This window comes from Terrapene carolina, unplaced genomic scaffold (genome assembly GCF_002925995.2).
Source record: "Terrapene carolina triunguis isolate 2854851 unplaced genomic scaffold, T_m_triunguis-2.0 Scaffold33356, whole genome shotgun sequence".
NCBI lineage: Eukaryota > Metazoa > Chordata > Testudines > Emydidae > Terrapene > Terrapene triunguis.
In genome coordinates this window covers 1,867,142-1,881,610 of record NW_020697707.1, presented here as the reverse complement: position 1 = coordinate 1,881,610, position 14,469 = coordinate 1,867,142, and the positions used below count along the sequence as shown (strand labels likewise).

Genomic DNA, 14,469 nt, shown 5'->3' with positions numbered 1-14,469 from the left:
TCTAACCGCCCTGGTGTCTGGCTGCGTGTAATCAGCGGCCAGGCGATTTGCCTCAACCTCTCACCCCGCCATAAATGTCTCCCCCTTACTCTCACAGATATTGTGGAGCGCACAGCAAGCAGCAATAACAATGGGGATATTCTTTTCGCTAAGGTCTGAGCGAGTCAGTAAGCTGCGCCAGCGCGCTTTTAAACGTCCAAATGCACATTCCACCACCATTCGGCACTTGCTCAGCCTGTAGTTGAACAGGTCCTGACTCCTGTCCAGGCTGCCTGTGTACGGCTTCATGAGCCATGGCATTAAGGGGTAGGCTGGGTCCCCAAGGATCACGATAGGCATTTCAACATCCCCAACGGTTATTTTCTGGTCCGGGAAGAAAGTCCCTTCCTCCAGCTTTAGAAACAGACCAGAGTGCCTGAAGACGCGAGCATCATGTACCTTTCCCGGCCATCCCACGTTGATGTTGGTGAAACGTCCCTTGTGATCCACCAGGGCTTGCAGCAGCATTGAAAAGTACCCCTTGCGGTTTATGTACTTGGTGGCTTGGTGCTCCGGTGCCAAGATAGGGATATGGGTTCCGCCTATGGCCCCACCACAGTTTGGGAATCCCATTGCAGCAAAGCCATCCACTATGGCCTGCACGTTTCCCAGAGTCACTACCCTTGATATCACCAGGTCTTTCATTGCCCTGGCAACTTGGATCACAGCAGCCCCCACAGTAGATTTGCCCACTCCAAATTGATTCCCGACTGACAGGTAGCTGTCTGGCGTTGCAAGCTTCCACAGGGCTATCGCCACTCGCTTCTCAACTGTGAGGGCTGCTCTCATCCTGGTATTCTGGCGCTTCAGGGCAGGGGAAAGCAAGTCACAAAGTTCCATGAAAGTGCCCTTACGCATGCGAAAGTTTCGCAGCCACTGGGAATCGTCCCACACCTGCAGCACGATGCGGTCCCACCAATCTGTGCTTGTTTCCCGGGCCCACAATCGGCGTTCCACGGCATGAACCTGCCCCAGTAACACCATGATTTCCACATTGCTGGGGCCTGTGCCTTGTGAGAGGTCTATGTCCATGTCAATTTCCTCATCACTCTCATCGCCGCGCTGCAATCGCCTCCTCGGCTGGTCCTGGTTTTGCTTTGGCATGTTCTGGCTCTGCATATACTCCAGGACAATGCACGTGCTGTTCATAGTGCTCATAATTGCCGCGTTGATCTGAGCGGGCTCCATGATCCCAGTGCTAGCTATGGTGTCTGGTCTGAAAAAAGGCGCGAAACTAGTATCTGACGGACCAACGGAGGGAGGGAGGGGCGAGTGACGACATGGCGTACAGGTACAGGGAATTAAAATCAACAAAGGTGGCTGTGCATCAGGGAGAAACACAAACAACTGTCACACAGAATGGCCCCCCCCCCCCAAAGATTGAACTCAAAACCCTGGGTTTAGCAGGCCGTTGATTTGACGGAGGGAAAGGGAAGCAAATGAATACAGAACAAATCTATTTTTTACATCTTAAGACGACGGTGCAGCATGACTGATAGCCCTCGGCATCTTCTGGGTGCTTGGCAGCAAATACTGGGTGCTTGGCAGTTAGTGTACTAAGACTGATAGCCACATTTTTCCTGTATGATGACGATGGCCTTCAGGCCTATTGCACGATCTGCTGCTCAGGGAAGACTCTGCTAATGTGCGATGATCCAACTTGTAATAGGACGGTTACCAGTCGTAATACACCATCTACTGCCAAAAGGCAAAAGGCAAGGGGCTGGTGCAATGCAGCCCTACGGCTGCCAGCCCCACGGCTGCCAGCACCCAGATCGCCGATGAAGGCTACCAGTCATGCTGCACCGTCTACCGCCAAAAGGCAGTTAGCTGCTGCTGCTGTGTAGCAATGCAGTCCCACGTCTGCCGGCACCCAGATGACATATGGTGACGGTGAGCTGAGCTGAGCGGGCTCCATGCTTGCCATGGTATGTTGTCTGCACAGGTAACCCAAGTAAAAGGCGCGAATCTATTGTCTGCCTTTGCTCTGACGGAGGGGGAGGGGCCTGATGACATGTACCCAGAACCCCCCGCGACACTGTTTTGCATCATTCGGGCATTGGGATCTCAACCCATAATTCCAATGGGCGGCGGAGACTGTGGGAACTGTGGGATAGCTACCCATAGTGCAATGCTCCGGAAGTCGACGCTAGCCTTGGTACTGTGGACGCGGTCCGCCGACTAGAGCACTTAGAGCATTTTATGTGGGGACACACACAATCAGCTGTATACAACCGATTTCTATAAAACCGACTTCTATTAATTCGACCTAATTTCGTAGTGTAGACATACCCAAAGATACAGTCCTGGCCTGGAAGGGTTATACAGTCGAATGTAAATGCTGTTCTCTGGGCCTCTTTCTGTTTGTAAATTGGTATGTTTTCATATCTTCAGGTGGTCTCTGCACTTACTGAGTTTGTAATAGAGAACCTTGGAAAACAATTCATAGAGAATCCCCCAGTTGACTTGGGAACTCTTTATCAAGACATGTCCTCTTCAACGCCTCTGGTGTTTATCCTAAGCACAGGCTCTGACCCCATGGGAGCTTTCCAGAGGTTCGCAAAAGAGCGAGGATATTCAGAACGGTACAAAGAACATAGTTTTATTAGACATGGTATTCAGCTGGGATGTTCAAAGGACCCCAAGGAGTTTAAGGAAACTGGGTATCGGGTATCAAAGAACCCTAAGGATTTTAAGGGAACCTGGGTACCTAATTCCTCTAGTCTTCTTTGAAAATTCCACCCTCTTATGCTTGTACATTTATTCCATTGAGTTATACTGTAACATGTACTGTCTGTGGGTGAAATGCTGGCCCCACTGACTTTTACCATTGACTTTAGTGGGGTCAGGATTTCACCCTCTCTATACATTAATGTATGTTAAAATATATTATTTTAGTTCTCCTCCAAACTATATACTATAGCAATGCTTCAGCCAAAGCTGTCGAATCAGACTCCTAAAACCATATTGGGCACCTAAATTACATTGGTACAGTTTTCGGAGATTATGAGCACTTTCAGCTCCCACAGACTTCAGTGGATTTGTAGGTGCCCAGCACCTCTGAAAATTAGGCCACTTTTATTTGGGGTCTAAATATGTGTTGAGGAGCCTAAATTTCAGCACCCAAGTTAGGAAATTTTGGCCATTATCTTTAAAAGCTACAAATCTTAAAAAAACCTACCATTTCAAAAGTCACTATATGTTCAAATATTTGCATCATGAACGTTGACAAAATTTTCTCTCCGTTTCAGAGTACGGTCAATTTCACTAGGGCAAGGGCAAGGACCTATTGCAGAAAAGCTGATAAAGGATGCAATGAAAACAGGAAATTGGGTTTTTCTGCAAAACTGTCATCTAGCAGTTTCATGGATGTTAGCTATGGAGGAGCTTATAAAAAGCTTTACCGAGCCAAGTATGTAATTTTCCTTCTACAATACAATATGCTTCCCTGAAGGTAGTGCCAAATCAGAAGTGTGCTTTTCCACTTTTTGCTTGTCTTGCCGATGAGAAGGGAAAGAGCCAAAGAAAAGGTCGTCTGCAGGATTAAGAAATTGCTCATCCTGTTAGAGAGTATTACCCTTATTCTATGCGCTGTAGTGCTCATTTGTTTATTAATTTCATTTGCTTGTTTATAGGCTTTCACTATTGTATCTGTTCACCTCACATATTTTAAAGAATATATTCACATTAATGAATTTATCCTCACAATGCCAACAGCCTGTAAGGGTACGTCTATACTTACCCGCTGGTTCGGCGGCAAGCAATCGATCTTCTGGGATCGATTTATCGCGTCTTGTCTAGACGTGATAAATCGATCCCGGAAGTGCTCGCCGTCGACGCCGGTAATCCTGCTCCGCGAGAGGAGTAGGCGGAGTCAACAGCGGAGCCTGCCTGCCGCATGTGAACCCGCGGTAAGTACCTTTAAGTTCGAACTAAGATACTTTGACTTCAGCTACGTTATTCACGTAGCTGAAGTTGCGTACCTTAGTTCGAACTGGGGGCTTAGTGTGGACCAGCCCTAAGACAGGGAAATATTATCCCTATCCACAGATTGGGAACGGAAGCACAGAGATATTTACATATGATTCATCACAATCCTCAGCGATCTACTCCACCCAACACACCAAACTACTTTGCCAAATGTGCACTACTAATGGTGTTTGGAAGCGGGTAGTTTGGTAAAAGGATACGTGCAGACAGGAAGGCTGTGGCGGGGCAGAGTTCAAGTTGTGGTCTGTTGTAGTGACCAGGTGTGTGCTTGTAGGTGACTACCTGTCTGTTACTTGGTCCTGCTAGTGAAGGCAGGGGGCTGGACTCGATGACCTTTCAGGGTCCCTTCCAGCTCTATGAGATAGCTATATCTCCATATATTAGTATATTATTAGTTGGCTTACACTGTCATTTCCTTGCTTTTAGTGGTTTTGTTCCATGTATGTAATGTCGGCCGCAACTTTAACTGCTTCACAGTGAAGTTTTTTGTACATTATAAAAATTAAGGTCCGGGTTGCTTCAGCCAATTCCCATGGGAAAACTCCAGCCACTAACCAGAGTCCCTTTTTCCTTGCTAGGCCTTCTCCAACTACATTCACAGACTCACAGGGAGCTGAACTCTTCTCTCTTTGAGAGCTTCCTTCTCCCCAGCCTCCTCAAGTCCTCTGAAAACCAATCCTTCTATAGCAGCAGCTGCAATTGAGCCCAGCTGGTCTGCTTTTTCCCTCTCCTTGGCTCCCTATTAATCCTTTCTCTACCGTCATAATGCACAGTTTGTTTATACTCCTTCACTGTCCTTATAAGTTAATGCTTAGCCAAGCTGTGCATATTGGGGTTGATTTTGAGGGCATAAAGACCATTTAGAAATTCAGCTCCCATTGAAGGTCAGTGGAAGTTGGCCACCTGATTTCTTTAGACTCCTTTGACAATTCCAGCCATTTAGTTCTTTTCTGATTTCTTTATATGTCAGCACTTCCATCCCCTTAATTATTGTGTTGCTTTTCTCTGTACCCCATTCAGTTTTTCTGTAGCTTTCTATTACTTAGGTGCCTAGAACGGAACACAGCATTCCAGCTGTGGCAGCAATATAGACACGTACCAAGGAAGTGTTATTTATGACATGATACTTCTGCATATATAGCTCAAAATTACATTAGCATTTCCTGCTGCCATATCCCATTGCAATCTCATATCTAGCTGTCTGCTATCATCCCTCAATCTCTTTCAGCATTATTGCTTTTCAGGTTTTTCTTTCTGAAGTAATATCTGTATTTCTTATTATTTTTCTCCATATGCATTTTCGTCTCGCTTTATCTCCTGACTCCCCTGTAGTCCCTACTGTCCAAGCTTTCCATGTTCCTTTTTACTATCTGTTTATGTTCACTGGTGTTTGAAACACTTCCCAAATTATCCCCTGTAATTTAAATATAATGCTGTTTACTCCCTCTTCCAGATCATAAATGAACATTAGGTAGGATATGTAGTTCCAGTACTCCAGTCATTGGAAAGCTAGATCTCATGGCAAATTGCTTAAGATTTGTGTATGAATGTTAACAAGTAAATTCTTTCACAGGAGTGTAGTGACTGTACTCATTCTTTTGGTTTTCAGATGTTTCTATTCAGGAGAGCTTTCGACTCTATTTAAGTTCCATGCCTAGTGAAACCTTTCCTGTCACTGTCCTTCAGAACTCTGTCAAGGTAATATATCTGGAAATACCCCTAAGCAAAATGAACAATGCAAGGACGAAATAAATTGTTTACGGAGTATCTCAAATCAAATGTCTAATCTGTAGTTTCTAATTAATCAAAATCCAAAAAGCGTATTATACAAGTTGGAATGTTTGTATCTTTTGCTCTTATATTTAGGATGGTCAGACACGTCATTTTCTTTGAAAACACTAAATGGGATCAGCTGACAATCAGCAATCCAACCAGTGTAAACTCAAGGTTTTTATTATTTAAGGTGTCCAAAGTTCTGACGAGCCAAACTGAGTCCAAAATCCATAGTCTCTTCTCCACTGTGGCACCTGTAAATACAACATATTCAGCAACCACCACCAAAACCACGCCATCAGAGGGAGTGTGATATTTCAGGAGAATGCAGAATGAAACAGGAAAGGACCCACCTCTGCCCTGCAGAGCTCTTTATAGACAATTTTGATCCTGCATGCACCAATTCTGTTGCCAAGTGGCTGCAACTTTATCAGCTCTTGTAACTAAGTCCTGTGTCCTCACCCCAATTTTGTGGTTCAATTGGTCTCTGGTTTCCATCTCAATCTGTCCATTAACCCACCGGTATATTATTCAGCTTCATTGGCATCCAGGGAAGTCATGCTCCATGCCTTAGACATCCAGAGGGCCTGAAGTTATCATCTATATAGGGCCATATATATCTCCAAGTCCGTCAAACTTTTTGTGGCGTATGGGGAATAAGGCCTGGGTTCAGTCCATTGCAGCTTACAGGCTGTCCAAATGGATCAGAGTATGTATACATGATTTTATGACCTGACAGGTGTTCAGACACCTGAGGATATCAGAGCATACTCAACTAGGTCCAGAACAACTTCTAAAGCATCTTTTTGCACTGTCTTCACCATCAAAATATACAAGGCTTCTCCTTGGAGTTCTAAATATACTTTGCACAGCATTACTCCCTCAACTCGATCTCTAGAACAAATTTGGTGATAACTTTTATCTCCTCTGACCACCTTCTAAACAATTACTGCTGCTGGCTAATCTGCCAAGGGAGGGGATCTATCTATTCTTCTTCAAGTGCTTGCTCATGTCCATTCCATGTTAGGCGTGTGTGCTCGCCACATGCACCAGTGCCGAAGTTTTTCCCTCAGTGGTATCTGTAGGGGACCGGCTCTGGCGCCCTCTGGAGTGGCGCGCATATGCCGCGGTATAAGGTGCACCGCTGCCCCTCCTCACCCCCCCTACCCCCCCGTTCCTTCTCACTGCCAGTGACGGTGCTGGAAAATACCTTTGCTTCGGCAAACTTTTTCTTCTCTAGAACTGTTCATTGCGAACTTTCTTTTGTAAATAGTTATAACAATTAGTGTTAGTTCCCTTAGTGTGTTTTAGTTAGTTTACAGTTATCCCAGAAGGGACTTAGGCTCGGGACGGGGCCTGCTCCGGTCCCCGGGCTTTAAGAACTGCGACCGCTGTAGGAAGCCTAAGCCGGTCAGTGACCTCCACACCAGTTGTTTAAGGTGTTTGGGGGAATCTCACGTCAGCGACAGGTCTCGTATCTGCAGGAACTTTAAGCCTTGCACTAAGAAAGAGTGGGACTTCCGACTTAAAGCACTCCTTATGGAGTCGGCGCTGGAGCAGGCAAGATCGGACTCCGTGGCTTTGGTGCAGAGCGCCCTGCTGGTGCCGCTGTCAGACAGGCGAAATTTCACTTCCACATCTTGTCCCTCCTGGTGCCACCCACACCGGTGACGGCAGCTCCCAAATCAAGGGGTCAGCCTGTCTTTGGACCATTCCTTTGGTCCCTGTCAGTGCAGCTCCACTTGCCACCTGAGGGAGCATCCTGCCAGTGCTCGCCCACACAGAGCCACTGCGCCGTGGACATAGGGCTGCCTACCAGTTGGAGCCGTCGGTGCCAGTCTCCAGATTCTGGTCCTCGCTCTGCGGGGTTTTCGGTAGTATGGCATAGACCTATTGAGGCACGCTCAACCCCACGACCCCGGTACTGGGAGCGTCGTAGCCACTCCCCTTCAGTTAGACGCCACTCCAGCAAAAGCCTCCGTCGGGACTCTCGGTACCTGTCACGGGCCGACTGACATAGGTTGTCATACCAGTGTCGACGCTCAACATCGCAACATCGATCACGCTCTTGCTTCCGCTCCATGGATCAGTACCTGTCAGGAAGCGTTCGGCATAGACCGCCGGGGTACCATTGCAGATCCGTTAGACACTGGTCACCGGGATCTCGGTGCGGTGCGTGGTCGCCCGCGTACAGATCCCACTAAGAGCATGGCGGTGGACACTGCTGGGACCGAGACACCTGGTCAGCCTCGGTACAGTCCCGGTATCCAGAGCAGGGCCCTTCATCCCAGGGCTTGGAGTCGGACTAAGAGCCCCTGCAGGCAGGTCAAGGTCCTCCATTGGCGGCACCGGTCCTTCCGGTGGCACCCACAGGACTATCGTAGCCTCGGGGTCAATGCCCATGCCATGGCACCCTTGGAACCCGTGGGGGTTCCCGCAGCCGTCCCAAGGGCATCAGTCAGTGTTAGGAGTCTCCAAAAAGCCCTCTGCCATGGTCTCCCGCCCATCTGAGATGGAGGCCCTGGTGCTTGGGGGAAGAAGGTCCTGCCGAGCAGGTCACAGAGGTGGTGGCACCTGCTGCAGCCACATCCTCTTCCTCATCCCCTGATGAGGCCATCATGAGGCCCCCACCTGTGGTCCCCTGGATGATACCAAAGCTCATCAGGAGCTTTTGAGGAGAGTAGCCTCGAACTTGGGGCTAGAAACTGAGGAGCTGGAGGAGCTCTCTGACACGTTTAGCGTCCTCAGCTCAGCAGCCCCCACTAGAGTCGCGCTGCCAATTCATGAGGGGGTGGCCAAAATTACCAAAGCCCTCTGGCAGACCCCCTCATTGCTACCCCCCATTTCCAAGCGGGCGGAGCGCAAGTACTATGTGCCCACAAGAGGGTATGAGTACTTCTATACCCACCGTGCCCCGAACTCGTTAGTAGTGCCTGCAGTCAACGAGCGGGAAAGGCAGGGACAACCAGGGTGAAGAAGCTGGACTCTTTGGGGAGAAACGTTTATTTGTCATCAAGCCTACAGCTGAGGGTAGCGAACCATCAGGGCCTCTTGGGCTGTTATGATTTTAATGTTTCCCAGAGGACCCCAGGAAAGAGTTCCAGGCCATCCTGGAAGAGGGGCAGGGAGTGGTGAGGGCGGCCCTGCAGGCAGCTTCAGACGCAGCTGATTCTGCAGCGCGGACCATGGTCTCGGCCATAGTAATGAGGAGGGTGGCGTGGCTGCAGTCCACTCCTCGGGCTTGTCGGCTGAGGTCCAACAGTCCCTCCGGGACCTCCCATTCGATGGCCAGGCCCTGTTTGCAGAGAAAACAGACGATAAGCTGCACAGGCTAAAGGACTCGCGCACCACACTCAAGACCCTGGGCCTGTACCCTCCGGGGCAGCAAAGAAAGCGACTTAAGCCACGGCCTCCCCATCAGTAGCGCAGCCAGCCTAGTCAGGAGCCTTACCATAAGAAGGGCAACGGTTACAAGTGCTGTCAGGGCCAGCAGCCATCTACCTCGACACAGGCTGGTGCTTCCCGCTCCCAGCAGGGGTCAAAGCGGGCATTTTGAGGGTGTGCCCAAGGGCAACATTCCAGCCACTGTCCTGGATCCTGCTCCCCTCCATTTTTCCAGCTGCCTTTCTTTTTTCCTCCCAGCCTGGGCGTCTATAACTTCGGACCGTTGGGTCCTCAAAACTGTGGCACAGGGCTATGCCCTCCAATTTGTTTCAAACCCCCCATCCCACCCTCCCTCACCACCCCTCTCCAGGGACCCCTCTCATGAGAGTCTACTGCACCAGGAGGTACAGGGCCTGCTGCAGGCAGGGGCTGTGGAAGAAGTCCCCCTAGACCTCAGGGGCAAGGGGTTCTACTCCCGTTACTTTCTGATCCCAAAGTCCAAAGGGGGCCTAAGGCCCATCCTGGACCTACGACTCCTCAACAAGTTTCTCAAGAGGTTGAAGTTCCTCATGGTCTCCCTGCCCTCCATCCCCTCCCTGGATCCAGGAGACTGGTATGCCACCCTCGACTTGAGGAATGTGTACTTTCATATAGCAATCTTTCAAGGACACAGTCGCTTCCTCCGCTTCATGGTGGGATCCGCATACTAACAGTTCGCAGTGCTCCCCTTCGGCCTGGCAATGGCACCGAGGGTGTTCACAAAGTGCATGTCGGTGGTGGCGGCTCACCTCAGGCATCGAGGACCTTCTCTCGCAAGACCACGGTCGCCTCTTGCACCCCAACCTCACCTCCCTCCACCTCATGTGAATGCTGCATGGTTGAACCCGGAGGAGTAAGCCTTCTCCAGGGAGGTGCAGCAGGTCTTTTGGGGAAGTAGAAAACCCACCACTAGAGCAACTTGCCTGGCGAAATGGACAAGGTTGTCCCACTGGTTCTCCCCGACGTGCTCTTCTCTGCAGTCAATCTTGGAATACCTGCTCTTCCTGAAGAATCAGGGTCTGGCCCTCTCTTCTATCAAGGTTCATCTAGCTGCCATCTCGGCTTTTCTCATCCGCTGATCCAGGGTAGATCGGTGTTCTCGCACGAGATGTCCATCAGGTTCCTGAAAGGCCTCAAAAGGCTCTTCCCTCCCATTAGGGATCCTGTCCCACAATGGGACCGCAATCTGGTTCTCTCCAGACTCACGGGTCTGCTCTTTGAACCCTTGGGCCCTTGTTCCCTTTCCCACCTATTGTGGAAGGTTGCCTTCCTTGTGGCAGTGACGTAGGCTAGGCGAGTGTGGGAGATTAAAGCCCTAACCTTGGAACCACCATATACGGTCTTCTACAAAGATAAGGTACAGTTGCAACCCATCTGGCCATCCTGACAGAGGTGGTGTCTTCCTTCCATATCAACCAGGACATCTTCCTCCCCATGTTCTGTCTTAAGCTGCACAAGACCAATGAGAGGCGGCGGCACTCCCTGGACGTCCGACATGCCTTGGCGTTTTACCTGGAGCATACCAAGCCCTTTCGCAGGTCGACACAGCTTTTCATCACAACAGCGAACAGGATGAAGGGCCGTCTGGGGTCCTCTCAGAGGATCTCCAACTGGATCACTTCCTGCATCTGAACCTGTTATGAGCTGGCGCAGGTCCAACCGCCGCCTCTGGTGAAGGACCACTTGACGAGAGCACAAGTGTCCTCGATGGGACATTTGCAGAGCTGCGACGCGATCTTCGGTTCACACGTTCACAGAACACTATGCCATCACACAGCAGGCCAGAGATGACGCGGGGTTCAGCACAGCTATGTTACCAGCTACACGTCCGTGAACTCCTACCCGCTTCCGTTGGTACTGCTTGGGGGTCACCTAACATGGAATGGACATGAGCAAGCACTCGAAGAAGAAAAGACAGTTACCCTTTTCCATAACTGGTGTACTTCGAGATGTGTTGCTCATGTCCATTCCATGTCCCGCCCTCCTTCCCCACTGTTGGAGTTCTGGCAAGAACTCCTTCCCTTTGATAAAACTTTAGGAATGTTCTCCCTTCCCCAGTGGAACATACATTAAGAAAAAACAGAAAAAATCAGAAAGGTCCCCCACTCTCACCTTCTTTGTTGAAGCCAACACATTGATTCTATCATACTCTGGTCCATTTGATTCTGTTCTATATAGGTTCTTATATTATATTCATCACCATAGTATCTGAGCACTTTCCAGTAGTTCTGTAAGTAATCTTCATCTAATCCAGACACTCAAGACTGACACTAGCTCCTTACAAATGTAGCCTGGAACAAGAGCAAATGGAATAACCTAGCATGAACTCTGATGTCCCTCCTGATCTTTGTAACCCTAATCCATTTAAATCAAGATACTGACTACTGCTGGCTGGACAGTCTTTCTGCCCAGTAAGACAACCATCTGCTAAACTAAGATCTGGAAGCTGGAAGCTGTTGTCCAAATAAAGCAGTTAAATTGCAGTAGTGTGTACTCCGCATAGTGAGAGCGCTTACTTTAATCACCCTTCTTGCTATGTTTATTTATTTATTCTAATTTGTGCCTGCAAATTTTTTCCAATATCTTTCTGCTCCAAATTTCCTTATTTTCATAACATATCTTTTCATTTCCATATATTTTCTAGAGTAAATAATCAATGTTCATTTGGTTAAAACCTAAAGCTTAATGTAGAAAATACAATTTACATACAGATAGCCATTCAAGTGATAACTTGACAGCTCTGCATAAAAAAATGGAGAGCAGACTTCTGTATAGAACAAGAACTGGTTATTTTTCCCAATTCAGGTAACCAATGAGCCTCCAAAAGGTCTTCGTGCAAACATCAGGCGAGCATTCACAGAGATGACGACTACGTTTTTTGAAGACAATATCCTTGGCATAAATTGGAGGAAAATGATTTTTGGCATTTGCTTCTTCCATGCTATCGTTCAGGTATACCTGATGATATTAGTTCAGCTAGCAGAGGTACTGAGATGCCATTACAAAATTAGTTCAAGAAATCTGTTATATTCAGAATATGTCTGATGTAATCATAACTGTAATAGCAGTATTTTGTGCAAACCTTATTTAGCCATTAATTTCCAGAAACTAGAACTGGTAAGTTATATTACTAAATAGGGCTGTCAATTAATCAAAGTTAACTCACACGATTAACTCAAAAAAAAATTAATCGCGATTAAAAAAATTAATCGTGATTAATCGCACTTATAACAATAGAATACCAATCAAAATTTATTAAATATTTTGGATGTTTTTCTACATTTTCAATATGAATTTCAATTACAACACAGAATTCAAAGTGCACAGTGCTCACTTTATATTATTATTTTTTATTACAAATATATGCACTGTAGAAATGATAAAAGAAATAGTATTTTTCAGTTCACCTCATACAAGTACTGTACTGCAATCTCTTTATCGTGAAATTGTAACTTACAAATGCAGATTATTTTTCATTACATAATGGCACTCAAAAACAAAACAGTATAAAACTTTAGAGCCTGCAAGTCCACACAGTCCTACTTCTTATTTTGCCAGTCGCTAAGACAAACAAGTTTGTTTACATTGATGGGAGATATTGCTGCCTGCTTCTTATTTACAATGTCACCTGAAAGTGAGAACAGGCATTCGCACGGCATTTTGTAGCTGGTCTTGCAAGGTATTTACATACCAGATATGCTAAACATGTCCCTTCATTCTTCGGCCACCATTCCAGAGGGCATGCTTCCATGCTGATGATACTCATTAAAAAAATAATGCATCAATTAAATTTGTGACTGTCCTCCTTGGGGGAGAATTGTATGTCTCCTGCTCTGTTTTACCTGCATTCTGCCATATATTTCATGTCATAGCAGTCTCAGATGATGACCCAGCACATGTTTGTTTTAAGAACACTTTCACCGCAGATTTGACAAAATGCAAAGAAGGTACCAATGTGAGATTTCTAAAAATAGCTACAGCACTTGACCCAAGGTTTAAGAATCTGAAGAGCCATCCAAATCTGAGAGGGACGAGGTGTGGAGCATGCTTTTAGAAATCTTAAAAGAGCAACACTCTGATGCGGAAACTACAGAACCCAAACCACCAAAAAAGAAAATAAACCTTCTGCTGGTGGCATCTGACTCAGATGATGAAAATGAACATGCACCAGTCCGCACTGTTTTGGATTGTTATCGAGCATAACCCGTCATCAGCATGGATGCATGTCCTCTGGAATGGTGGTTGAAGCATGAAGGGACATATGAATCTTTAGCGCATCTGGCACGTAAATATATTGCAACGCCAGCTACAACAGTGCTATGCGAACGCCTGTTCTCACTTTCAGGTGACATTGCAAACAAGAAACAGGCAGCATTATCTCCTGCAAATTGTAACCAACCTTGTTTGTCTGAGTGATTGGCTGACCAAGAAGTAGGACTGCTTGGACTTGTAGGTTCTAAAGTTTTACACTGTTTTATTTTTGAATGCAGGGTTTTTTTTACATAATTCTACATTTGTAAGTTCAGCTTTTATGATAAAGAGTTTATACTACAGTACTTGTATGAAGTGAATTGAAAAATAATTTTTTGTTTTGTTTTTTACAGTGCAAATATTTGTAATAAAAAATAAATACAACGTGAGCACTGTACAACTTTGTATTCTGTGTTGTAATTGAAATTAATATATTTGAAAATGTAGTAAACATCCAAAAATATTTAAAATAAATGGTATTCTATTGTTGTTTAACAGCATGATTAATCGCACGATTAATTGCAATTAATTTTTTTAATCGCTTGACAGCCCTATTACTAATGCAAAGCATCTCTTATCAGCTAAGCTAATTATAATTTAAAAGGAAAGGTCCAAACATTTCATTTAAGTGAAACTGTAGTTCCTCTTTACTGTGTTAGCAAACAATTCATCAGAAGAATTCTGCATGTTTTTAATTAAATGAACTCATAGACTACAGGAGGACACATGGCGGTAAGAGGAAGGAAATGTGCTGCTTTAATTATTCTGTTTTCATCCTGGTTGTTGAACGACTACACAATACTTTATTTAAATAAGCAGATAACCAGTCCTCACTCAGTTTTCAATCAGTCACTACTTGAGCAAATTTCCATTAAAGTCAATAGACTTTTTCTTGAGAAAGGACTGAGTAAGGACTTCAGGGTTTGTCCTATAATGATAGGAATTTCTGATTGGATTAAACTAATAACTGAAACATTAGATTACTTTATCGTT

At 46.4% G+C, this 14,469-nt stretch overlaps 1 protein-coding gene across 1 annotated transcript in view; it reads left to right on the top strand.

Annotated features, from left to right (window-relative positions):
• The window catches only part of LOC112110888 (dynein heavy chain 6, axonemal), a 181,768-nt gene that overhangs the window by 134,350 nt on the left and 32,949 nt on the right, over nucleotides 1-14,469 (top strand). The window contains exons 62-65 of the mRNA XM_026663340.1: nucleotides 2,434-2,624; nucleotides 3,291-3,451; nucleotides 5,639-5,727; nucleotides 12,031-12,177. Of these exons, the coding sequence (XP_026519125.1) occupies nucleotides 2,434-2,624; nucleotides 3,291-3,451; nucleotides 5,639-5,727; nucleotides 12,031-12,177 (588 nt within the window). The remainder of the gene's footprint in view (nucleotides 1-2,433; nucleotides 2,625-3,290; nucleotides 3,452-5,638; nucleotides 5,728-12,030; nucleotides 12,178-14,469) is intronic.